Below are 23,924 nucleotides of genomic sequence, written 5' to 3'. Positions count from 1 at the left end.
CTCAGCAACTTAGAGAGACCCTGTCTCAAAATAAAAAGCAAAAAGAATTAGTCTGCTCAGTGGGTAGGTGCCCCTGGATTACATTCCCAATACAAGAAAAGAAAACAAAACAAAAAAACGAAAAGAAGGGGATTTGATCTAATGTGGAGAGGAGGTCCCCAGGGATAAGTGTTGCTACCACAGTTTTCTTGTGGCTTGAACTTGAAGGAAAGACTACAAGGTCATCTTACCCAATCCCCTGCCTCGAACGAAGCCTTTAAAATCACCGATTTCTTTCTGGGCACCATTTTGTAAACCCAATGGCTCAGGAGGCTGAGCCAGAAGGATCACCTCAGCAATTTAGCACGGCCCTAAGCAGTTCAGTGAGACCCTGTCTCTAAATAAGATACAAAAAAAAAAAAGGGGGGGGGCTGGGGATGTGGCTCAATGGTTGAGCACCCCTGGGTTCAATTCCCAGGAAAATTGGGGAGAAACAGGGATTTCTCTGACAGATCTCCAGAACAAGAGATTCTCCCACCTCCCTAGTCTCCTTATTCTAACAAGGCTAAGTTCCTTCTGATGTCTAGCTGATGTCTAGCCTTGATTCATATTTCTTCAGTTGAACCTTATTTCTCTTGTCTGGAAATCAGCAGGACCACAGTCCTCAGGCCACCAAGAACACATGTGGCTAAACTCGAATCTGTGGCTTTCTGGGGCCTTAGAGTCAAGAGGAAAAGAACTCCTGGTGCCAGCCTAAGCTGTGGGAGATACCTAAGTAACTGGTAACAAAGTGTGCAAGGAGGGCTGCTGGCTGGGGGAGCACTTTTCTTTTTTGGTGCCAGGAATTAACCCAGGGGTGCTTAACCACTGAGCCACATCCAGAGCCCTTTTTTTTTTTTTTTTTTTGACACAGGGTCTCACTAAGTTGCTGAGGCTGGCTTTGAACTTGTGATCCTCCTGCCTCAGCCTCCAGAATCACTGGGATTACAGGTGAATAGAACTTTTCAAGAGTACGCTAAACATCAATCAGCCAGTGTCCAGGACAGCGAGGCCACTTCCTCTGCTTATGTCACTTCCCCTCATTCTCTACCAAGCCTCTGGGCCATATAAGGAGATGGAAGAGTTTCTGTTCTTTATTTGAACGTAATCTTTTTTTTTTAATTTTTTTTTTGAGAGAGAAAGAGTTTTTAATATTTATTTTTTTTAGTTTTCGGCGGACACAACATCTTTGCTTGCACTTGGTGCTGAGGATCGAACCCGGGCCGCACGCATGCCAGGTGAGCACGCTACCGCTTGAGCCACATCCCCGGCCCTGAACGTAATCTTTATGCTGTAAGGCTCCTTCCCCAAACAGAGACAGGCAGAGATTTAGACCTACAGAAGGCACTTAAGCGTGCATGCGTACGTACACACATACACACAAATTCTTCCCTCCTCTTTGGCCTCAGGTGGCCTAAGAGATGGCAATTTCTAGAAAGGAAGACAGGGTGAAGAGCTGGCTTGCCAAACTGCAGGATAATGACGGTGACTTTTAATCACCCAGGGGACCCTCCCCCGGCTTTGCAGCAGCATTAAGGAGAACTGATAGCGGGCATTTCTTCCCGGGGTGGGGGCAGACCTGAATTAAAGGCAATACAAACCTTTAGACACCGTTTGGCATGGCCAGTTCTCACCTCAGGGACAGAAGCATCCTGAGTCCTGACCTTTGAAAAGACCCCACCCTGGCCCTCCCAGTGTTGTGACCCTCCACACAAGGACAAAGCAAGAAGCCTACACAGAATTCAGGTCCCTCCTAAACCACATACTTCTAAACTGCTACCAGGTACTAGGAACCCTTGACTTCTCACCCTGCCCTGCTTCTAGGCCCACAGGGTCCCTCACCTTGGTCCTTCCTCTCAGAAGCACTTTGATGCACAGGTGATATGTGCACACTTATGACAAAGGAGTGACAAGGACAATTATGGCAGAGGTAGAAGGAAGGACACAGCCTGGACAAGCCAAGCAGGATATCAATGCATGTGCCGGGGGCTGGGGATCATTCTCCCTGAGGCTACCATGGTTTGACAAAGATTGTAAGAATTCTAAGTCCCCCCTGGCCTTTCCCTCATTGTGGAGTTGTACTTGCTGCGGGATGGCTTATTTAACGGTTGGGTAGCTTGCTTTGGAACTCCTATAGATCTATGGTGTGTGGACCTCCTGCCCCTGCCCACTGACTTGCTTAGGATGAGGTCTTCAGGTCTGGGGAGCTTGATACCTGCTCCAAAGTCAGCTGCTGGAGGGGACCCCATATTGCCTAGAGCTGAGCCAGAGGAGGAAAGCTGGGTGGCTTCTGCCTCTTTTGCTGCCATTTGTCCAGGGGAGGAGCCTTGAGGTCCCAGGCTGCCCACAGCCAGTCCTGTGGGCTATGCCCAGCCATGGACGGCTGCTAATTACAGAGGTAGCTCCAGCAACACTTCTCTGGCAAGGCGTGTGGGCCTGGATGGAATGCCAAAAGGAAAACAAGGAGACAAGAAAACAGAGATAGGACAGGCCAGAAATAGTACAGAACAGGGCTCAGTACCAGTGGTGGGGGAGGACGAGGTGAGAGGGGTCAAGACCTCTCCAGGCAACGGCTGTCCCCAGGGTGGCCCCTTATGGGCCCTAAACCACCACCACCACCCCGCCAGCATGCAATTCCAGGATTTACTGTCCCTCCATGCCCCTCCCCCAGCTGTGATTTTTTTTTGGGGGGGGAGGGGGAGGGGTGAGCGAGACATTGCCACCTGAGTCACCCTGCTTCCTGCTCCTGGCCTTCGAGACTCCTTACACAGGCTGACACAGCTGGGGCCCCACCCGCCCTGCCAGCCTGCCTGCCCCTCCCTCCCTGCCACAAGCCAGGAGAGATACCTGCCCTGACAAGGTGCCCTTTCCACCAAGAGGAGAGGCTGCCCCTCCCTGGGGCGCGTGCGCGTGCACATACACACACACACACCACATTCAAGTTTCTCTCCCACCTGTGGAGAGTTTATGAGCAGAGAAGAAAGGGGTGCTCTAAGTGGAGCCCCTGTCCCCTGCACACATGAGGAAACTGAGGCTGGAGCCTAGAGAGAGACTTCTCAAAGTCCACAGGAGCAGGTTCCTGGCAGGGCCGGGACTTTAACCTTTGCCTCTGTCCCACTCCCACCCGCCTCTGGTTAGGTCTCTTTCCATGGCAGTGAAGGTGGGGCTCCGTGAGGGAGGAGACTAGCGCTAACCCTTCTCCAGGTTTGATCTTGTTCAGCTGAAGATCTTGGGCTCACTGGCCGACAGACCAAAGGGAGGGTGGCTCCGGGGGGGCCAACTTGCCCTCCTCAGGATCCAAAGCGGTATCCTAGTCCTCATTTCCTCTAAGCCACTACCAATCGCACCACCCAGAGCCAGAGCAATCAATTATGCAAAAAGACCCTTCCCCACCCCACCCTCTCAGCCACTGACTCCACTTTAGTGGGAACTGGGGCAGGACTTGGGGGCCCGCCCATCCCACAGTGCCCAGGGAATTGAGAGCCTTAAATATTTCATCAGTACTTCAGCCTCCAGTTGAAGCAGCAGCCAACTTACAGCTCATGGGTAATTTATGGCACCAACAGAGAACCTGGAAGTGGTGGGTGGAGGGGCAGCAAGTATGGGGGATGGGGAGGCCCAGACCAGGCTGTTGATAAGGGTGTTAGAAGCCAGCTGGACCCCAGTATGTGTGAGGTCAGGGGACAGGGCTCAAGACCAGTGACATTTCCATTTTTGAAGATACTGATGTATTTAAATAAATAAATACATAAATAAACAAAATAAGGTTATCAAAATAACTGTGCTAAAGGTTAAGGTCATATGACCATATGACAAGCCATTTCTGACTTCAGTCCTGCCCCCGTCTCTTGACTGGGTGAATAACCTCATTCAGAGATAACAAAAAAATTTCATGGGAGGTCATCTAGGGCTATGGGGCCCATAAGTGACCCCTACTCCCCACACCTCCCAGGACCTGGGAGAAAAGCCAGACTCCCCACTTAGACTGGGTGAGCCTCCCCCTTCCAGCCTCTTCCTCCAGGGAGGTCAGGAATGTTTAGCCAAGTGGATAAGGGCACAGGAGATCAGCTTTGGCCATCTCTTATTTTACCCCAGGGATATAACATTGTGCTTTCTTTTTTTCTGAAAAGAAAATGAAAAAGGTGACCCAAAATGGAAAATGTCAAGCTCTCTCCACCTGGGCCTCTTCTTTGCTTAAGACCGTCCTAGTGAGTTCTTCCAGGGTGTGTATGTGGGGGGAGGGTAAGCAAGCATCCTCCTTCCCCTTCCTTCAGTTTCCCCACCTGAGTCATGGACTACAGAGGTGCTGTTTGAGGGGACAGAAGAGATGCTATCCAGGTACCCCGGCGCCAGCTGGGGCCCAGGCAGGTGGTGATTATGGGGTGATGTGTCCATAGGTTGGGCCTGAGATTCAGGCCAGGGCTGGCTCTAGTGGTCTGCCCAGGTCCCTAGCACACTTCCATCTAATCCCCAAGTCACCTTGGAACTTGATTATGAAAGGGGTCAGGCAGGGCTTATCCAGCCTAACATAGAAGGAGCCCCAGGCAGGAGATTCAACTAGACTCTGAACCTCAGTTTCCCCATCCATTAAATCAGGACCATCCGCCAAGGGCTGTCCTTAAAGAGAGATGGCAAAAGAAGGCCTGGAGAAAGTCCCCAGAGTGGGGATATTGCGGAGGGTGTGGGTCCTGTGGCCATGAGGACCTCCCCACTCAGCTTAAACTATTGGCCCTAGCACCAATCAGACACAGACTTCTGACAAAAGGGGCCCCTTGTTGCCCACAGGGGAAATCCTCTTCTCCCGCAGACAGGGAGCACTAGGGTGAGGCTTCAAGGATTATGTTTTCAGGGGCTGGGGTTGTGGCTCAGTGGTAGAGCACTCGCCTAGCAAGTGGGAGGCCCTGGTTTGCTCTTCAGCACCACGTATACGTAAATAAATAAATAAACAAACGAACGAACAAACAAACAAACAAATAAAATAAAGGTGTTGTGTCCAACTACAACTAAAAAATATTTTTTTTAAAAAAAAAAGAATTATGTTTTCAAATCTAAGAAGGGAATTTCTTCCATTGGAATTTACTGGAATTTTGAGAGAGCCCATGGGACTCTCTCCTCCCCCACCTTCACTCTGAGGATTCGGGAAGTTCCTATCCTTAGTGATCCCAGCAACTCTGTCCCCAGGCCCCCTAACATCAGGCCCACACCCCATAGAGCTGACCGTAAGGGTGGAAGGAGCTCCCCCTCAGCCTCCCTCCCTCTCTTCTCCTTCCTCCTTCCTTTTTCTCCTCCTCCTGCCCTTTTCAGACTCCTCACCTCCCTCCGTGAGCTGCACACTGAGGGGCTTAGTCCCCAGACCTGCAGTCCTCTCCCAGGCCCCAGCAGACCACTAAGGGGAGGAGACTAATACCAAGAGCCAGGCCCCTTCTCCATTTAGGGAGAAAAGACCCAAACCCAGCTCAGCCAACCACTTCAGGAACTTTGACAAGTTGCTTCTAGTTCCTCCCCAGGAGAAAGGGGAATTGATACAAGACAGCTTTGAGGCCTGGCACACAGTAGGGGACTCCATACATGGCAGTAGCTATGCTTTCCTTAGGATGGGGTCTCTCTGGGTCAGGGACAACTCTGGGCGTCTGAGTTAGGCTCTGTGGTGTGAGGTCAGCATCCCAGTGCCCTTTGGCCATCCCTAACCTATTATGGATTCTAGGACTACAGAAGTGCTGGATGGGGTGTCAGGAGGGAGGGGGAGGAGAGAGACAGACTTGGAGGAGGCCAGGACTGGGTGGAGTTGGGAGGATGGGCTGGAGGGCCCAAGCTGACACTGGCTGGCTCAGTCTCACCGGTTTGGGGAGCTGGCTGGCTGGGGGATGATGGAGAGACGCTGGCACCAGGGAGGGGTGGGAGGGACCGGTGGCTGCCTAGGAAAGGGCAGCTGACTAAGGCATATGGGACTAGCTGAAGGCCTGGATGTGAGGTGCCTAGGAAGGGACCAGCCTTCTTCTCCCAGGGGATATCCCCTAACATTATCCACACACACACTGAATTACCACCACACACTCAGAGACATACTCACAGATGCACACTCGAACATGCTGATCAGCACAAGCTGCAGTCGCAGTCCCTAAGACTCTGGAGCCCTTTCCTGGCTCTACTTTCCCATCTCAGGTACTTAACTGTTTTTTTTTTTTTGGTGGTGCTGGGGATTGAACCCATGACCTTGTGCATGCAAGGCAAGCACTCTACCAATGGAGCTATATCCCCAGCCCCACTGCCTGTCTTTCCACCGAAACATAATTCTGACCAGACAGAGGGTGTGATCTGCTTTGTCCAGGGTTGTTTGCCCAGTACCTGCAGCACCTACATAGTAAGTGCCTAATAAATGGGTATTGAATAAATAAATCCCTCAAAACACACACACACACACACACACACACACACACACACTCATGCACATGCACACTCAAATACTCTTGTGTGGAGACACACTCAGTCATCCATGGGATTACCAGGGACATCCTCAGACATATGCACACCTGAGCCAGATCCCCACATCCATGCATGTACAAACCCAGAGGCCTTCACGCTCTGGCTACAGGCACTTTCAGACCCACGCCCAGCCATCCAGATTCCAAAGCTCCTGCTCACAGCAGCGTGCAGCTGCACAGACACGCTGAAACACATCACACAGCCAGCTCCCTGCTCACTTTGGTGCCAGCCCTGGAGGGCAGTCCCTCCCAGAAGCAGGGGCGGGTCCTCACTGGACGCTGACAACACAGCAGCTTGGAAGGGGTGGGGTGGGCAGGGCCACCCTGCCACCTGGGAGTTGTCGGGAAATGCTCCCACAGCAGACCCACCTATAGCAGGGAGAAGAGAGGAAAAGGGAGGAGGGAGGTGACCAAGCCCTTCACCGAGACCCAGCCCTTGTTCCAGAGACAGAGACTCTGGCCTTCCCACACCCAAGTGGACCAAGACCTAGGGGAGGGGTTCGGGTGAGATAGTCCTCTTGGGCAGAGATGGGCAGGACCCGGGCCAGGTCACCTGGCCGATCTGAGGAGAGAGTGAGAGTATGGCAGCAAGAACTCAGCTTCCCAGGGCTGCCTCCACCCTCAGTAGCAATAGGCTTCTGCCACCCTGCCTTCTGGGAATCCAGCAATGTGGAGATCACCTAGCTGGCCTTGGCCTTTTGTCCTCCTGGAGGGGCCCCTACTGTCCTGCTGTGAAGTGGTGATGGGGGAGGGAAGTGACAGTGCTACTGGGTACCCCACACCTCTGGACTCCTGCTCCGCACAGCCAGTGCAGAGGGGTGTGGTCATCAAGCTATCTTCCTAAGGCTCCTCTGGGAGCTGAGCTGGGGCCTCTACCGGCTGAAGAATGATCAGAGGGCAGGGAAGGGCATGCTGGCTCTGACTCTAGGGAACCTCTGCTGTAAAAATTTAAGGTAAATGTCCTTGAGCCCCCTCCCCACATTGTCCTGTGCCCCAGTAGTGATGCCTCACTAGGAAAGCACATCCCTTCTTGGACAGCTGAGATCATCTTCCCACGGATTCAGGGAAGCCTGTGTCCTCGCACCCCCTGGTGGCAGATCTAAGATCATGTGCTGCTCATGGCCTGCCACTCACAGAGCCCTGCTGTGCAGAGGACCAGCCAGGGCCACACTGTACCCATCATGTGGATGAGGGGAGATGGGCACACATCGAAGAGAGCTCACAACTCAGCCCCGGGGAGACTGGACCCCCAGGTACTGCGATTCGTTTAACAACAAAACGTTTATTAAGCACCAGCTGTCATGTCACAGAATTCCCAGGACTCCTGGTCCAGTGCTCTTCACAACCCCACTGTCCCTCTGCACCTCTGGCTGACACTCCAGTCAGAGCCGGCACTTCTCCGGGAGACTGTCCAGGTTGGGGGAGCAGTGGGGAGGAAGAGGGACCTCTGCTGGCCCCCCTGCCCACCTGCAGCACCAGCACCATCTGTGGTCCACAGACAGAAAAGGCCGGATGGAGTCTGCGGACCGTCGCTCACAGGTGGGGCAGGATGGGGGCCCAGTCAGCTGTGTCCACTTTAAGTTTTTAATAAATAGTTCTTGCTGCTGTCGAGGCTCCCCAAACTCTTGAGGGGTATGGGGTGACCCCCTTCTCATGCCAGTTCAGGCTCTGGCTCTGAAAAGGAAGAGAAAAATTGGGGTTAGCCCTGCCCACCTCCAGCAGGTGCCAGGTACCATCCTGGCAGGAGGTGAGGCAGGCAGGACTGAGCTACCCCAGGAACAGGTCTCAGCTTGTCCCTGCTCTAGGACAGGGGTTGCCAATAGGCTGGAAGCCCCTGAGGGAGGTGTATCCTGGTACCCACACATTCCATTGGCTCCGTAATGCAGTGGGTAGGTACATGTGCCCCCCATCTTCACCCTAAACTTTATCCCCACCCTGTATTCCCAAACTGTATCCCCACCCTCTCCACTAGGACCCAGCACTGACCAGCCTCAGCCTCATCACCCTTGGCATCTGGCTCCTGCCACCAGTCAGCATAGAGGCCCTCCTCGTAGTCACCTTCCCCCTCAAACTCAGCATCAGATGGGGGTTCCTTGGGTTCCGGGGTCACTTCTGTCTCCTCCAATTCCATCTAGAGAAACCCAGGGTTAGGAGAGGAGCTGGTTCGCAGCAGGCTCAATCCCAGATGGACTCCCTGTCTCTGGGAACCTCCCTCCCCATCTCTCCATGAACCTCCGTCCCCCAGTGTCAAGATCTAACACAAGAGGCTGGGGCTGGGACTCAGCAGTAGAGCGCTTGCCTAGCATGTGTGAGGCCTGGGTTCCATCCTCAGCATCACATAAAAATAAATAAAATAAAGGTATTATGTCCAACTACAACTAAAAAATAAATATATATTTTTTAAAGACCTAACACAAGAAGGATGTAAGGGTCCTTCCATGTGAGTCCAATTCCCAATCTGCCCTTCCTTGAGCGTATGCAAGGGGCCCCACCCACAGAGAATCACTGTCGGTCAGCATCCCCCTCATCTCAACTCCTCTTTTAACCAGAACCACCCTGGCAAGTCTGTTGCAGTCCTCACAGAGTGTTTGCTTGAGCTGTTGTCCTGACAGGAACACCTTTGCTCTCCTGGCCTGGGTAGCTGCTCCAAAACCAGACGTCAGCTCCAGGGTAAAGCTCTAGTTGATGACCCTGACTGGACTGGGAGCCTCCTCTGGTGCCCCATGCAGACCTCTCCAACAGCAGTTTGTGTTCCCCCAAGAGATCACATGGAGAAGGGATTGTGCCTTTCATCAACTTACCCCAGCCCCAAGCCTCGTGTCTAGCAAACAACAGGTCACAAGTGATCCAAGTGGCTACCATTCATGAGCATTTACCAGGCTCTGTATTAAGAGTTTTACAGACTTGATCTCATTTAATTTCACAACAAAATGTAAAGGGTATTGTTCTCCCCATTCAATGGATGAAGAAACAGAAGTATGAAGGTTACCTAAGACCTGCTGGACGCCACCCAACCAGGAAGCAGTGGCACCAGGTCTGACTAGCACCTAAGCTAGGGCTGACAGTGTAGACCATGCCCCGATCCCACTGCAGGCACGTATACGAAGGAGAGATGAATAAACTAGCACTAGAGCAAGACCTCAGAGAAGGTCAGGCTGCCAGACCGTCATTCTGAATCAATGTAATGCACGGTGGCTCCTCCTTCCTGGTATCCAGCATTCCCTGGTCATTCAGACTCAGTTGCTGAGCATCAGCCCTGGGCCAGGCACAGTGGCAGAGTCAGGAATAATAATCTGGTCCCCTGTCCTGGAGCACAGTCCTCAACAGACAGGCTGGAGGAGGGGGCCAGGGAGGAGATGAACCAGGGCTGTAAATAACTCCAGGTCCAGGCCATGTGGCCAGGAAGGTCACAGTAGGTAATGCAAGCTCAGAAGAGAGCCAGGACATGCAGCAAGGGCTTCCAGGCCTGGGATAGGTGTAGAAGGGACAATGGGAACATAGAGGTGGAGAGAAAAAAGAGTACAGAGAAGAGACAAGCTAATTTCTCCTGCTTCGTGACAGCAGGGACTCAGCTTTTACATACAGTGGCTCCAGGAAAAGGCCCACGGTGTCCCTGTCACAGCCCAGCCTGGAGGGGAGGAGCCACTCACCTCGTCATCTGACTGCAGGTACATGCGTGTGAACTCCAGCAGCTCCCGCAGCTCGGCCGTCTGGTTGTGGTATAGTGTGGCCTCCTGGGAAAAGGAAGAGGCAAAGGGGGACTTGGATGGCATGGAGACAGGCCTCCCAGGATCTGGGCCCACTGGCCTTTTTCTAGCTCAAGGATCAGGGAACATATCCTGATCAAATAATTGTAGCTATTTGGAGTGCCGGGTTGAGAAAGATTCTGAGGCTCCCAGAGGAAGCATGCCTCAAGCCATGAGCAGTGTCTGCCACCGGCGAAGAAAGCAGGAGTGGCACCACATGCCCCACGTTTGCAGGGGAGGCAGCAGATTCAGAAAGGGTCAGTGATATTCCAAGGACCACCCAGCCACAGGTGGCTTTGAACTCCAGACTCTAACCATGGCCCATATTCACTCTTTCCCCTCCCTGTCCTAAGTCTTCCAAGGAAGCCAGGGTAGGTGTTCCATCACACTGCAAAACTGCATGTGTGGCGGAGAGTGCTTCGGGAAAGTGGTGCCCACCTCCCGGGGCTGGAAGTCCTCCTCTTCCAGGCCCCAGCGTGCCCGGTGGAAGCGGTAATACACCAGGTTCTGCTGCATGACACTGTCCTTGGGGTCGAAGAGCATGTAGCTGGCGGCGCTGCGGGCAGCCTGGCGCACATCGTTCACTGCAGGCAGAATAGTAAGGAGTGGCCCCAGAGGAACAGTCCACCTAGGCCACCCACTCCCTCTCCCAATTCAGCCCCTGCTCCCTAGCTGCCCCCCACAGTGCCTGTTGGGCTCCTCGCCCCACCTAATAATAATGCAAACTAACATGTATTTCCTGGGTGCCAGGTCCCACGTGACTAATTTAAGCCTCATTCCCATTTTACACACAAGAAATCTGAGGCACAGAGGGGCTGAATACGGTTTTACAACCAGAGAATGATGACACCGGGAACTAGAGGCCCTCAACCTTTCTGCTGTCTGCCCACAGGAAAGGTCTCCAGGCACCTTGGTCCTGAGCCCCTCTGTTCTGGCCCGTCTCTGAAGCTTGGCATCTCCATGTTGCAGGAACCCAGGGCTGTCCATATAGCCCCAGGTGATGGTGGGATTTCTCTCCAGAGAGAAGAGCCACCAAGGCCTGGTACTGCTTTTTATTAGTTGTGGATCTAATAGCCCCATGCCCTCTGTGAGCCTCCATTTCTTCATCTGAAAAGTGGGTTCAGTAATGCCAACTGCACGGGATTGGTGAGAGGATCAAGTGCAATGAGGGCTTTACCAAGTGCCCAGTGCTTAGTATTGTTTGGCTACCTACTCAAGACCCTAAGGGCTCTCTAATTGTCCCCCATGGCTGCCTTCTATTCCCACTCAAAACCTCACCCACCCTAGACCCTCAGGTTCTTTCCCCAACTCTCACCACCCCGAGCCTTTCCTCCTTATCATCCAGGTTCTCTCTCTCTCTCTCTCTCTCTCTCTTTGGTACCAGAGATTGAACTCTGGGGCACTCGACTGCTGAGCCACATCCCCAGCCCTATTTTGTATTTTATTTAGAGACAGGGTCTCAATGAGTTGCTTAGTGCCTTGCTTTTGCTGAGGTTGGCTTTGAACTCACCATCCTCCTGCTTCAGCCTCCCGAGCTGCTGGAATTACAGGTGTGCGACACCTCACCCGGCTCCTCAACTAGGTTTTCAATCTGCTGGGTAGCTCCCTATGACTCCAGGAGGACCCTCAATACTATCTACACCCCTTACTCCCCTGCCCAGCCCACCCAGCAGGCTCACATTTGTAGTAGGCAAACTGCAGGTAGTGATACATGGTGGCCACGAACTTTTCCACGAAGTAGCCTCCCACGTTGGGAGTCAAATTGGTTTCACAATCCACCTTGCACTGCAGGGACTCTGCAAAGAGATCTGAGGGTGGAGGCAGCAGTGAGGAACTAGGGTAAGCAGCTACATCCCACTGGTGGGGAAGACTCCAGACCCCAGCTCTGCCCACTGAGCCTGTTTCTCTCTCCAAAGAATGCCCTGTTGCTGCAATCACATGAAATAATGAACTGGTGAAATGCCTGGCATACAGCAGGAGTCCAGACTGGGGACTACTTACTACTATCACCTCAAATTCCACCCTGAGCCAGAGGGAGTTCTGGGAGAATGGCAGGTGAGGTTGGAGACAGGACTGAAGCCCACACACAGAAGCTAACAACAATCTTATCCTCCTGTTAGGGGAACTCAGGGTTAGGGATCCAGAGACTAGGTGTGATTTCTCACCCCAATTGCTTTCTGCACACACCTGCTGGGCATCTACCCGGCATCTTCCAGTCTGCATTGCCCTCTCCTTGGAAGGTCTGTGTACCCAACCTTCCCAGACCCTTCTGGGATGTCACTGCCTCTCTGTACCCATGCCTACCACCTTGGACACTCCTGGGTAAGCCCTCTGCACCCAGCATCTCTCTCAGCAGATTGAAGGCTTCTGAGGGCTGAGCAAATGTCTTATTCCGGTTCAGCCCATGAGCCTTTTCTTTACTTTTTTCCTTCTTTTTTTCTACCACAAAGCTACATCCCTACCCGTGGCTGGGTGTTTAATCACTGAGCCACATCCTCAGCCCTTTTTATTTTTTATTTGGCAGGGTCGTCCTAAATTGCTTAGAGCCTAGCCAAGTTGCTGAGGCTGGTCTCCAACTTACAATCTTCCTGCCTAGGTCTCCTAGCAATGGCACTACAGGTGTGTGGCCATCACATCCAGCTACCCTGAGCACTTTAATAGCTGCTCCAAAAATGTGCATCTAATTCGGATTGGTATTAAGGGATCTTAGGCTTCTGGAAAGCAGCGCACGTGGTGCCAGAAATGCCCAAAGCATCTGGGTGCGGGATACCTGCTATGGCTGGGTAGAAGTCCTTGAAGTCCACCTGCTCCTGGGCTCCCTCACAGCCAGCCAGACACCGGGCAAAGACGGCCAGGTATTCGGCCAAGGCCCGCTCCATGTCCTCGGTGCTGCTGCGGAAGTCCCCGCTGTTGTAGAGCTTCACAGCCCGGAGAAACACCGCCTGGGGGGAGAGTGCCAGGGGGAGTCAGGGGAAACCGACATCTCCCTTCCTTTCTCTACATGCTCTACCAGTGGTGCGAGGGTGCAGCGAGGAGCGTCAATCCTCCTGTTGCCCCTCCAGCCCACCTCGTAGGGCTGGGCCTCAAGGTCCGTCAGGGACTCATCAGCGACGTCCAGCATGCCCCGGTAGTAGCTGAGATACTTGGCGGTCAGCTCGTGCTTCGGGTTCCTCTGGAGGAAGGTGTAGGCCGCGGCGACGGCCTTCTCCAGCCGGTTAGCCTGGTGGGGGCGTGAAGAACAGCGGGTGAGTGGGGCCCGAGCCCGCAGCCCAGGCAGAGGCCAGGCTCCTGCGAGCAGCCAAGAAACTCGACGCCGAATCGGGGACGCTCCCTTGGGCGGGCTGGGCGGATGCCCACCTTGAAGAGCGCATAATGCAGGTACTGGTAGGGCAGGCGGCTCTGGAAGTCGCGCAGCAGCTGGCGAGGCGGGTAGGGCACCTGGAAGGCGGGCAGCGTCCGCTTGCAGCGCCGCAGACAGGCGGCCCGTTCCAGGACGTGGCCGAAGAGCCGCAGCTCGCGCGCCCAGTCTTCGCCGCCGCCGTCGGGGCCCGACGCGGGCCAGGGCTGCGAGGCGGCAGGCGACGCTGGACCGCTGCAGTTGGCGTGGCAGAAGGCCTCGCTGTCACGCAGCAGCCGGTGAAGCCGCAGCGCCGCCTCCAGGTAGCGCGCACTCTCGCGCCAGCTCTCGCCCTCGTACTGCTCCAGAGCGTGGCCGTAGGCCGCGGCCAGCGGCATCAGGTCCTCCGGCGGGAAGCCCCGGAAGCTGTACTTCTCATACTGAGCCCCGGCGCTGCCCAGCAGCAGCCACAGCAGCGCCCTCGCCGCCCAAGCCATGCCCCCGCCGCGCCCGGGCTCCCCGAGCAGAGAGCGCCTGGCCCCGCGGGCAGCTGGATGGGCCAGGACCCCGCCGCGTGCCTGCTGGGTCTTAGCGCCCCGCATCCACCGGAGGAAGGCGGGGAAGGGCGGGGTCTCGGCCCCCTTCTTTTTCGGAGGGTCCAATAGTGTCCCGAGTGCGCTACGTTGGCCCGACCTCCTGCCCATGGGGGTCTTCCCTTGGCAGATGCGGTGCTGATGGGTAGGCGTGCGCTTCGCGCTGGAGATGGGAGCTCAAAAAGCCCCTCTCCTCCCTCCCACAACGCCCCCACCTTAAGATCTAGAAGCGGAGGGAGGTGCCACCTATACCCCCTACTCTGCCCAGGCTCAGTGCAAGCCCAGGAACCCGGTTTTCCCTTCCAGGGCCCCTTCTGCACCCTCCAAGTGTTCTCATCGCCTCACCCCCTCCCGGGTAGGGAGTCACACACCCGCTTTACCCTTCGCACCTTCCACGGATACCACCGCCCACTCGATCGAGCTCCATCCCGTGCGACAAAATTCTTACAGTCTAACTTTTTTAGGACAAAACTGCTTTTCAGAGAAGCCTCTCTTGGAGTGGGGTTAAACACTGAAATGCCCCCCCAGAATCCGGCCCTCTCCACCCACCCAGAGGGCCCTTATAATTTGAGGGTGTCAGCGAAAGAAGCGAAGGATTTCTCGGCCCGGCTTTAGGACCCAGGAGCTCTGGAAAAAAGTCTGAACTTTTCTTTTTCTTCTACTTTTTTTTTTTTTTTTTTTGAGGCCACTCAGACTTCTCATCTTTTCCCGAACCTCCTTCCCGGCCAGGCCAGAGTCTCAGCTCCGAGTGGAGATGGGAGGAGGAGGATCCGGAGTTCCTGTGGCGGATTCCTAGGACTCTAAACTCTCAGCTTTGCCCCCTCCTCCTATCCCACGGCCATCGCCACCCCGCCCGGCCAGCTCAGTCTCCCCAGCCCCCATTCCACGTGGACCAGCCAGGGCGGGGGTGGGGAAGGACGGAAGAGGGGGAGCCAGCCCTCGGAGGGGGTGGAAGGAGGTTGGCGGCTGCAGTTCCTTGGTTCCCTCATTCGCCCTCACTGCCCGCTGGCCTTGCTGGAGCACCATGTTCCCTGCGGGATCCCCCAGCCACACCTTCCGCCGGCTCTCCCTGCTGCGATTGCTGCTGCTGCTGCAGGCCTTGGGGAGGGGGCTGGGCCGCGCCAGCCCGGCCGGGGGCCCCCTGGAAGATGTGGTCATCGAGAGGTACCACGTTCCCAGGTCCTGTCCCCGGGAGGTGCAGATGGGGGATTTTGTACGTTACCACTACAATGGCACTTTCGAGGACGGCAAGAAGTTTGACTCGAGGTAAAGGGGTGGGTGTCCCAGGTTCATCATGCCTTTCCAGAACCCCGGCTCCTGGGACCTGGGGTTTCCTTCCTTCCCCTTTCAAGCTCGCAATCTGGGCCTTCACTTCATGATGCCCTAAACCCAAACAGCGGGGGTGGGGGCGGGGGTCCCAGATATCCATCTCCTCAAAAACAAGCCCTGCCTCAAATTCTAAGCCTTCACCTTTACCCCAGTTCTTTTCACCCAAGTTCTCCACGTCCCCCAAAGTATTTGATGATCAAGGTGAACGGCTCCATTTACCTACCGTTGATGAGGGGGTGCTCTGGTCCGCAATGTTGGGGGAAGGGAATGGCTGGAGGAGTATGTGAACCCTCCTGTCTCTCAGAAGGGGACCCCCCTGTCTTTCCTCCTACCCAGGCCCCTATCTTGTTCCACACCCAGTTTTCTTTGCTTTTGTGGTTAGAGAAGAGGCAGTAAACCTTTTTATTTGGAGGATGGAGGTCTTCAACAGCTGAGGTGGGGATAAAGCCAGGTGGGCATTAAAATAAGGCAGTAGGATGCTTCTGGGAGGAGGGCACAGCTAGGTGCCATGGTCTGTTCTGTCCACGTGTCACACAGTCAGACATGCTACCCTGGGCATCTTGGAGGGTTTTCATGTCTCTCTGGACATCCTGGAACCTGAACCCCCACCTCCTCCATTTTGCCTCTACCAGACCAGTGCTATCACCCATCTTGCCAGTCTTAGGGCTTGAACACAGACTTCTGGTATGACCCAGGCTTTCCCAAAGTCCACTTTGGGTGGGGGAGGGGGCGTTAGGGCAGGCTGTGTGCCAGCCTCCAGGGTAAACCATAGGTCCCATCACACACAATGCCCCACACCACAAAGAAGTCACCCCTTTTCCAAAACATACACTAGGCCACGAAGTATTAGTGACCTTGATCTTGGAGGCAGACAGTATATTGGGCAAAAACTTTAAAAGACCCTAGTTCAAATATAGGCCACAGTGTTGGATAAGGAATTTTGTCTTTTAAAGCTTCAGTTCTGAATGGACATAAGAATAGTGTCTCCTTCCTAAGGCTAATGATCAGACCAGATGGTGACAGTGGACTTCTCATAGTAACTATAGTCCTTATGACTTCAATATACTTTAGCAGCCAGGTACCATGGTGCCCACCCGTAATCCTAGCAATTTGGGAGGCTAAGGCAGGAAGATCTCAAGTTCAAGACTACTCTCAGCAACTTACGAAAGACTCTGTGTCAAATAAAAAAACAAAAAGAACTAGGGATGTGGCACAGTGGTAAAGCACCCCGGGTTCAATCTCCAGTACCAAAAAAAAAAAAAAAAAAAAACAAAAAAACCCACACCATACATATTAGTCTTAACTCTGTGGGAAACCACACACCCTGAAGCTGTTTAACTTGTAGAAATTTTGTGCAGAGCTTGAACTTTCATTTCAACATTGTGAAGGAAACAGACCAGAGTAAAACCTGCTCAGAGGGCAAAGCCAGGTGTAGGCACAGCACTGAGCCCTGGACAGCTGGGAGTTGGGGGCTGCCCTCTCTGGTGAACTCTGGGAGCCTGGCTAGGGCCTAATTCATAAGTGTTGAGTTTAGGAACCTTTCTTTCTTTCTTTCTCTTTCTTTCTCCTCCTCCTCTCTTTCCTCCTCCTCTCTCTCTCCTCTTCATTTTGTTTGAACTGGGAATTGAACCCAGGGGTGCTCTACCACTGAGCTCATCTCTGACACTATTTTTGTTTGTTTCTTTCTTTTTGGAGGCAGAGTCTCCCTAAATTCCCCAGGTTGGCCTTGAACTTTTGAGCCTCCCATCTCAGCATCCTGAATAGCTGGGATTACAAGGCTGAGGCAGGAGGATCACAAGTGCAAGGCCAGGCTCGGCAATTTAGCAAGGCCCTAAGCAACTTAGTGAGACCCCTGTCTCAAAATAAAATATAAAAAAAGGCTGGGGATTTGGCTCAAAGCATCCCTGAATTTGATCCCAAATTACCCCACCACCACCACCAAAAGAAAGAAAGAAAAGTGAAAATAATAATGTCTGTCTCATAGAACAAGAATTCAATAAGTTAGTGACAAAAAAGGGCCAAGCATTTAATCTAGCATATAGCAAGTGCTCAATAAATGCTCTGCCCTCCATACTGTGCTCACCACTCTGTTACTGTCAGCAAGCAGAAGCTGCAGGCAGGCCTGTAGACTGCTCGCCACCCCGGGAAATAAAAGGCCCTGGCTTCCTCAGGTACTTCCCAGGCAGCAGCCTAGGAGGAAGACCTGAAGAGGCCGTGTGAGAGGATCATGTGTGCGTCCACCCTGTGTATGCACCACCCATGGGGTATGCACCTCTGCTCATGTATGGGACCACGTGCCCTCACCTGTGCACACCTGAGGTCACTGTCTCCTATCTGTCCCCTCCCTCCCCCCAGCTATGACCGCAGCACCTTGGTAGCCATCGTGGTGGGTGTGGGGCGCCTCATCACTGGCATGGACCGGGGCCTCATGGGCATGTGTGTCAACGAGCGGCGACGGCTCATCGTGCCCCCGCACCTGGGCTACGGCAGCATTGGTGTGGGTGAGGAAGCTGGGCACAGGCATGGGGAAGGGGAGGCCAAGAGGCAGAATCAGAGACCCCAGGGTCAGAAATCTGAAGTTCAGCTAGGGAGTGGCTTGGCCGAGGTCACACTGCACACAGTCTGAGTAGTGGTGGCTCTAATGACCAGAGTTTCCATCAATGCCTCTGGGATGACAGGAGAGGGGAAACTGGGACCCTGGGCAGGAGATAGCTTGGCTGGGAAGGAGGGAATCTGCGGCCGGGGGAGGCACAGCTAGACCCTCAGACCTGCCCACCCAACCCACACCCCCCGGGCTACTGCAACTGGGCTCCTTCCGCTCTGCCCCACAGCGGGGCTAATCCCCCCAGATGCCACCCTGTACTTCGACGTGGTCCTGCTGGACGTGTGGAACAAGGCAGACACCGTCCAGGTGAGCATCTTGCTTCGCCCGCCTCACTGCCCCCGCATGGTGCAGGACACCGACTTTGTCCGCTACCACTACAATGGCACTCTGCTGGATGGCACCACCTTCGACACCAGGTAGGGGTCAGAAGGGGACCCTGAGGCATCAGAGACTAGGGCCGGGGCGAAGGAGCCCAGGCCCATCCTCCTCTCACCTCCAGCAGCGCCACCTCTACCTAATTCTCCACAGCTACAGCAGGGGCGGTACTTATGACACCTACGTCGGCTCTGGTTGGCTGATCAAGGGCATGGACCAAGGGCTGCTGGGCATGTGTCCTGGTGAGAGAAGGAAGATCATCATCCCTCCATTCCTGGCCTATGGCGAGAAAGGCTACGGTAAGGGCAGAGAAGGGCTTGGGGGAATTCTCCAGAAGAAGGAAAACCAGGGCTCCACGTACAGTTGTTCAGGTTATGTACTACAGTACAGCAGGGCATCCAGCCAAGGAGGAAAGTAGGGAAGAGATCTAGCCCTTGGTGATGGTTCTACTAAGAAGGCCTGCTTTATTCTGGTTCACAAAACCGATGGTGGCTTTGGGGAAAACACAACTCAGGTCTCATAAAAAGAACAAGAAACAGCCATCGATGGAAGAGAAGGGGGTCAGGAAAGCATGGCGCCCACTTAAGCCTTCCTGAGCCTCAGTTGGCTGCCGACTTGTATGGTTCAAGTCCTATCCCCTCCCCAGGGACTGTGATCCCCCCACAGGCCTCCCTGGTCTTCCATGTCCTACTGATCGATGTCCACAACCCAAAGGACACCGTCCAGCTAGAGACGCTGGAGCTACCCCCTGGCTGTGTCCGGAGAGCCAAGGCGGGGGACTTCATGCGGTACCACTACAACGGCTCCCTGATGGACGGCACCCTCTTTGATTCCAGGTCAGGGGGGATCTGAGGAGGGAGGTGGGGGCTGGGAGGTCCCCTGGAAGGGGTCAGGGGTCCCTTTGACTCCCTCCCTGCCCCTCCCTGCCTTCTATTGCAGCTACTCCCGCAACCACACCTACAATACCTATATCGGGCAGGGTTACATCATCCCGGGGATGGACCAGGGGCTGCAGGGCGTGTGCATAGGGGAGCGCCGGAGGATCACCGTCCCCCCACACCTCGCCTATGGGGAGAATGGGACTGGTAAGGTTATTCCCTAGGCACCCCCTCTACTTCTCCCAACTCTCCTGCCTAAGCCTCTGTTCCACCCCTTGTCACAGAAACGCATTTATTTATGGCTGGTCACCAGATTCCATCCACTTCCTCCAGACCGTCCCCACTGCCCCCTCTCATAAATGGAAAGCACAGCCAACTCCCAAGTTTGGGGTCAGAGGGTGGCTTTATGAAAGAACAGAGCCAGCAGAGCCCCAGGAAGCAAGGAGGCCTGGATTGGAGACCCAGTTGTGCTGGAAGCCTCAGTATCCTCACCTGTGAAGTGGGCCTAATCACGTTGATTAGGGGGGGTTAAGTTACAGGGAGTTTGCAAAGCCACAAGGGGAAAAGGGCTTTCCTCCCCCGTCCCTGCCCCTCCCCCCAACACCCAACAGCAACCTATAGGAAGCATCAGGATGGACCCCCGCCGACTCCCCAGGGAGGGAGCCCCCATGGAGATGGCGAGCTGACCCCCTCTCTCATCTGGCCTCAGGAGACAAGATCCCTGGCTCTGCGGTGCTCATCTTCGACGTGCACGTAATCGACTTCCACAACCCTGCCGATCCAGTGGAAATCAAGACGCTGTCCCGGCCCCCTGAGAGCTGCAATGAGACCTCAAAGCTTGGGGACTTTATTCGCTACCACTACAACTGCTCTCTGCTGGATGGCACCAGGCTCTTCTCCTCGTGGGTCCGGGGCAGGGCCAGGCCTGGGCAGGGGTGGGGCGCAGGGGCGGGCAGTGCTCAAGCAGCACCCCTGACTCCGGCTCCTCGTTCTGGGTCATGGCGTCATCTCTTGCTTCCTTCAGTGAGTGTCAAGAGCCGAGGGCCATGAGGTTGTTTTACTTTCTTTATTATCATTTTTGGTACTGGGAGTTGAACCCAGGGCCTTGCGCATGCTGGTAAGCTACTGAGGCCCACCCTCTGTGGAAGATGAGATTTGTTACTCCCCAGGGGAGGGCCGGTGAGGCTGGCAGGAGGGCAGGGGAAACTGAAGGGGGAGCCCTCTGGGCCGTCCTAGGGCCCATGGGGACCCTGTACTGGGCTGTTGGGTGGGCACCAGGAGCCACTCTGGAATGGAGGGCTTGTCCTGGGCCCACTTTGGGGAAAGTGGAGTGCAAACTGGCAGGGGACAAGGACCGATGCTAACCTGGGAATCTACCTTCCCCTAGCCATGACTTTGGGGCCCCCCAGGAGGCCACCCTGGGGGCCAACAAGGTGATCGAGGGTCTGGACACAGGCCTGCAGGGCATGTGTGTGGGAGAGAGGCGGCAGCTGGTTGTGCCTCCGCACCTGGCACACGGAGAGAGCGGAGGTGAGGGGCCGAGGCCTGGGTCCTGTCTCTGGCCTCTGAGGCTGGTGGGAGGGTCAGGGACGCTTTCCTCCCATGCCCTGCTTTCCAGTTCCCAAGAAGGGAAACTGAGCCCGGCCTGGCCTCAACGGGACCTTTCTCCGCTCCCCTCTCCCCCCTCCAGCCCGGGGGGTTCCTGGCAGCGCTGTGTTGCTGTTTGAGGTGGAGCTAGTGTCCCGTGAGGACGGGCTGCCCACGGGCTACCTGTTTGTGTGGCACAAGGACCCTCCCGCCAGCCTGTTTGAAGATATGGACCTCAACAAGGATGGAGAGGTCCCCCCAGAGGAGGTGGGTCAGGAGCTCAGTCACACCCATGGTGCATCTAGTGCCGACCCAGTGCACACCTGCCCCTCCCAGGCACCTGCTGTCCCCGGCTGAGCCACTCACCTGTGCTTCCTTGCCTGTTGCCCCATCTGGCTGTCATGGACTGTCCCCCAGGCTGTATTCCAGCCCCTCTCCTCTCCTGGGCCTTAGTGAATTAGGGAGGGGACAGGGCAGCCTGGGAGGAAGGAGACAGCATTGGCTGTCCTCCCTGCCCAAGGCCATCCACAGCTCTCCATGACCTCACTCCCCCGTCCTCCTGTGGCTCTCCCCTCCCCCAGTTCTCCTCCTTCATCAAGGCTCAAGTGAATGAAGGCAAAGGCCGCCTCATGCCTGGGCAGGACCCTGAGAAAACCATAGGGGACATGTTCCAGAATCAGGACCGCAACCAGGATGGCAAGATCACGGCTGAGGAACTCAAGCTGAAGTCGGATGAAGACCAGGAGCGGGTCCATGAGGAGCTCTGAAGGGCAGGGAGCCTGGGCCTGGCCTCAGACACCAAGGCCCCTGCTGGGGGACAGTGACAGAGGGACTGGCCTGCCCACAGAACCCTCCTTCAACTGGGATAACTCTGGGAGCCACTGAAGGGGTGTGGGACGAGCCCACTCTGCTCTCCACCGACCCCAGGTTAAAATCCACAGTTCAGACCTTCATACCATTTTTCTCTTCCAGCCCCAACCCGCCTCCTTAAGACTTTGGGTTACCAAGCCAGTTTGGGGACAGAGGCTGGCTAGGCCCTTGCTGGCCCCCATCCACATCTCCCATTGCAGTGCTGGACTCTGAGCAAGGCTGAGCTCCTCAGACTTGCCCTTGATTTTCTTCCCCTCGCCATCCCACCCCCATTCCTTTGTCATGGCAGCTCCCCAGGAGCATGGGGCACCTGGGGGCCTCTGCAGCCTCCTCCATTCTGACTGCTCCTCAGGGCAGCCCTGCCATCTGCTCCTCTCTCTTCTCCAAGGAGCCAGGGCTTTGTGCAGCCTTTCATTCCCAAAGGTGGCTCCTTTCTCAAAGAAACTGAAGAAAAGGCAGGTTGTGCGAGGAAACCTGCTTAAAGGGTCTTTAGGGCTATGGGAGTCTTTGTGTCTGGTGCTAATTCGGGACTGAAGGGTGGGAGGGAGTGGGCACAGCTCTGCACATTCAAAAGTCCAACCTGGCGCCTTGATCCCTTTTTCCTTTGTGTCAAATAAAAGGTAAAAACTATGCCTTAGGAGATGGTCTTTCCGTGTCCTGTGGGGAGAAGACTTTTGACCCAAAGATGGGGCAGAAAGAAGAATCAAACCCGGCTGTTGCCTTGGCTTCGCTGGCTCCAGACAGCACCCCTATGCGGGGATCCCCACTCCCAGAGGGTTCCCCCCTCCCCAGGCCTAACTGGGGGGCCTCACCATGGAAAGGGAGCCCCGGGCCACTGAGGGTGGATGTTCAGAGAGGAGAGGGGCCTGCAGGGGAGGTATGGAGAGATGATCTGTCACCTCATTGTCCCAGTTGAGTGGAAAAGACAGTCCCTGATCTCAAATAACCAGCAGAGCTTGAGGACTCAACTGAACCCCACGGACTGGGTTACTTTTCTGCATAATTTCCCATACTGTGATATTCCCACCGCTCCCTGGTTCTGGCCAACGGCCATTACCACCTGCCCATCCTCCTCCCTCTTGCCAGAGGAAAGGGAATTGAGTTCAGATCTCCACAGGGTCTTGGAGAGAGTTGCTTCAGCTGCCAGCCAGGCCATCTGCCCTCACTCACCTGCCTGGATTCTGCCTGCTGTGATGGAGATGACCCAAGCCTTCTGAGAACAGGGTGGGGCCTTCGAGAGAAAATTGACAGGACCAGACTCACCTGCCACAGTGCCCCACAGGCACCAACCTCTTGCCAAGTGCTATGGTTCTAGAATGTCTCCCGCAAAATACCAATGTGTTAAAGGTTCGGTGCCCAGCCCTTAGTGCCTCTAGGAGGTGGTGGAACCTGTGGGAGGTGCTAGGTCATTGGAAGTGTGCCTTTGAAGGGGACTTTGGGATATGGTCTTTCGTATACCACCATTCACATGAGGTGAATGGGCCTTCTTTATCTGCATTCCCTCCATGATGTGCTGTGCCACCACAGACCCAAAGCAATGGGGCCAATTGGTCATAGACTGAAACCTCCAAAACTATGAGCCAAAATAAACCATTTGTCTTTTTAAGTTGATTTTCTCAGGTATTTTTTTATAGTGAGGGAGAGCTGACATACCCAGAATCTTTTTTTAATTTGGTACTGAAGATTGAACTCAGGGTTGCTTTACTATTGAGCTACATGTCCAGCTCTATTATTATTACTATTATTACTATTATTGGGAATTGAACCCATGGATGCTTTACCACTGAGTTATATTCCCAGTCATTTTTTTTTTTTAGATTTTAAAGTCATTTTATTAACCCAACCATACAAAAGACCCCACAACCACATCTCTGCCACTCCACTTTCTTCCAAAAAGTAGTGGCGAGGAGTGGTGAAGTCCACACTCCCCAGGAGTGGTTTACAGGTGTGGAGAGGGAGGTGATGCAAAGTAGCAACAGGGGAGAAGCAAACAGAACCACAAGCACAACACAAAGTTGGGGGGTGCCACCTCCACTGTTTTGGTGTGGGGGACTCTAGCTTAGTGAAGCCCCAAGGCCCACCCTCTTCCTCATAGCTGCAATGG

The 23,924-nt window shown here is 54.6% G+C and overlaps 2 protein-coding genes across 3 annotated transcripts; one reads left to right on the top strand and one right to left on the bottom strand.

The window, feature by feature from the left end:
- Positions 1-7,762: 7,762 nt before the first annotated feature.
- Positions 7,763-14,400, bottom strand: P3h4 (prolyl 3-hydroxylase family member 4 (inactive)). The gene is made up of 8 exons (XM_005321854.5): positions 13,604-14,400; positions 13,314-13,466; positions 13,017-13,188; positions 11,926-12,054; positions 10,685-10,830; positions 10,151-10,234; positions 8,487-8,631; positions 7,763-8,174 (listed from the first exon to the last, which is right to left on the bottom strand). The coding sequence occupies exons 1-8, from the start codon at positions 14,285-14,287 to the stop codon at positions 8,152-8,154; spliced, it is 1,536 nt and encodes a 511-aa protein (XP_005321911.2). The 5' UTR covers positions 14,288-14,400; the 3' UTR covers positions 7,763-8,151.
- Positions 14,401-14,859: 459 nt separating this feature from the next.
- Fkbp10 (FKBP prolyl isomerase 10) lies at positions 14,860-22,450 on the top strand. Of its 2 annotated transcripts, none has more exons than XM_005321855.5 (10): positions 14,860-15,442; positions 17,861-18,006; positions 18,337-18,526; positions 18,639-18,784; positions 19,132-19,321; positions 19,425-19,570; positions 20,073-20,265; positions 20,751-20,893; positions 21,054-21,217; positions 21,532-22,450. In XM_005321855.5, the coding sequence occupies exons 1-10, from the start codon at positions 15,201-15,203 to the stop codon at positions 21,715-21,717; spliced, it is 1,746 nt and encodes a 581-aa protein (XP_005321912.2). In that variant the 5' UTR covers positions 14,860-15,200; the 3' UTR covers positions 21,718-22,450. The 2 variants fall into 2 exon arrangements, with proteins under 2 accessions (XP_005321912.2, XP_077898163.1); XM_078042037.1 differs by lacking the exon at positions 14,860-15,442 and adding an exon at positions 15,488-17,769.
- The last annotated feature ends 1,474 nt before the right edge of the window (positions 22,451-23,924 follow it).

The sequence above is a fragment of the Ictidomys tridecemlineatus genome, chromosome 3 (assembly GCF_052094955.1).
Source record: "Ictidomys tridecemlineatus isolate mIctTri1 chromosome 3, mIctTri1.hap1, whole genome shotgun sequence".
Classification (NCBI taxonomy): domain Eukaryota; kingdom Metazoa; phylum Chordata; class Mammalia; order Rodentia; family Sciuridae; genus Ictidomys; species Ictidomys tridecemlineatus.
The sequence above is the reverse complement of the archived record's forward strand: the minus strand, read 5'-3'. Positions and strand labels throughout refer to the sequence as shown.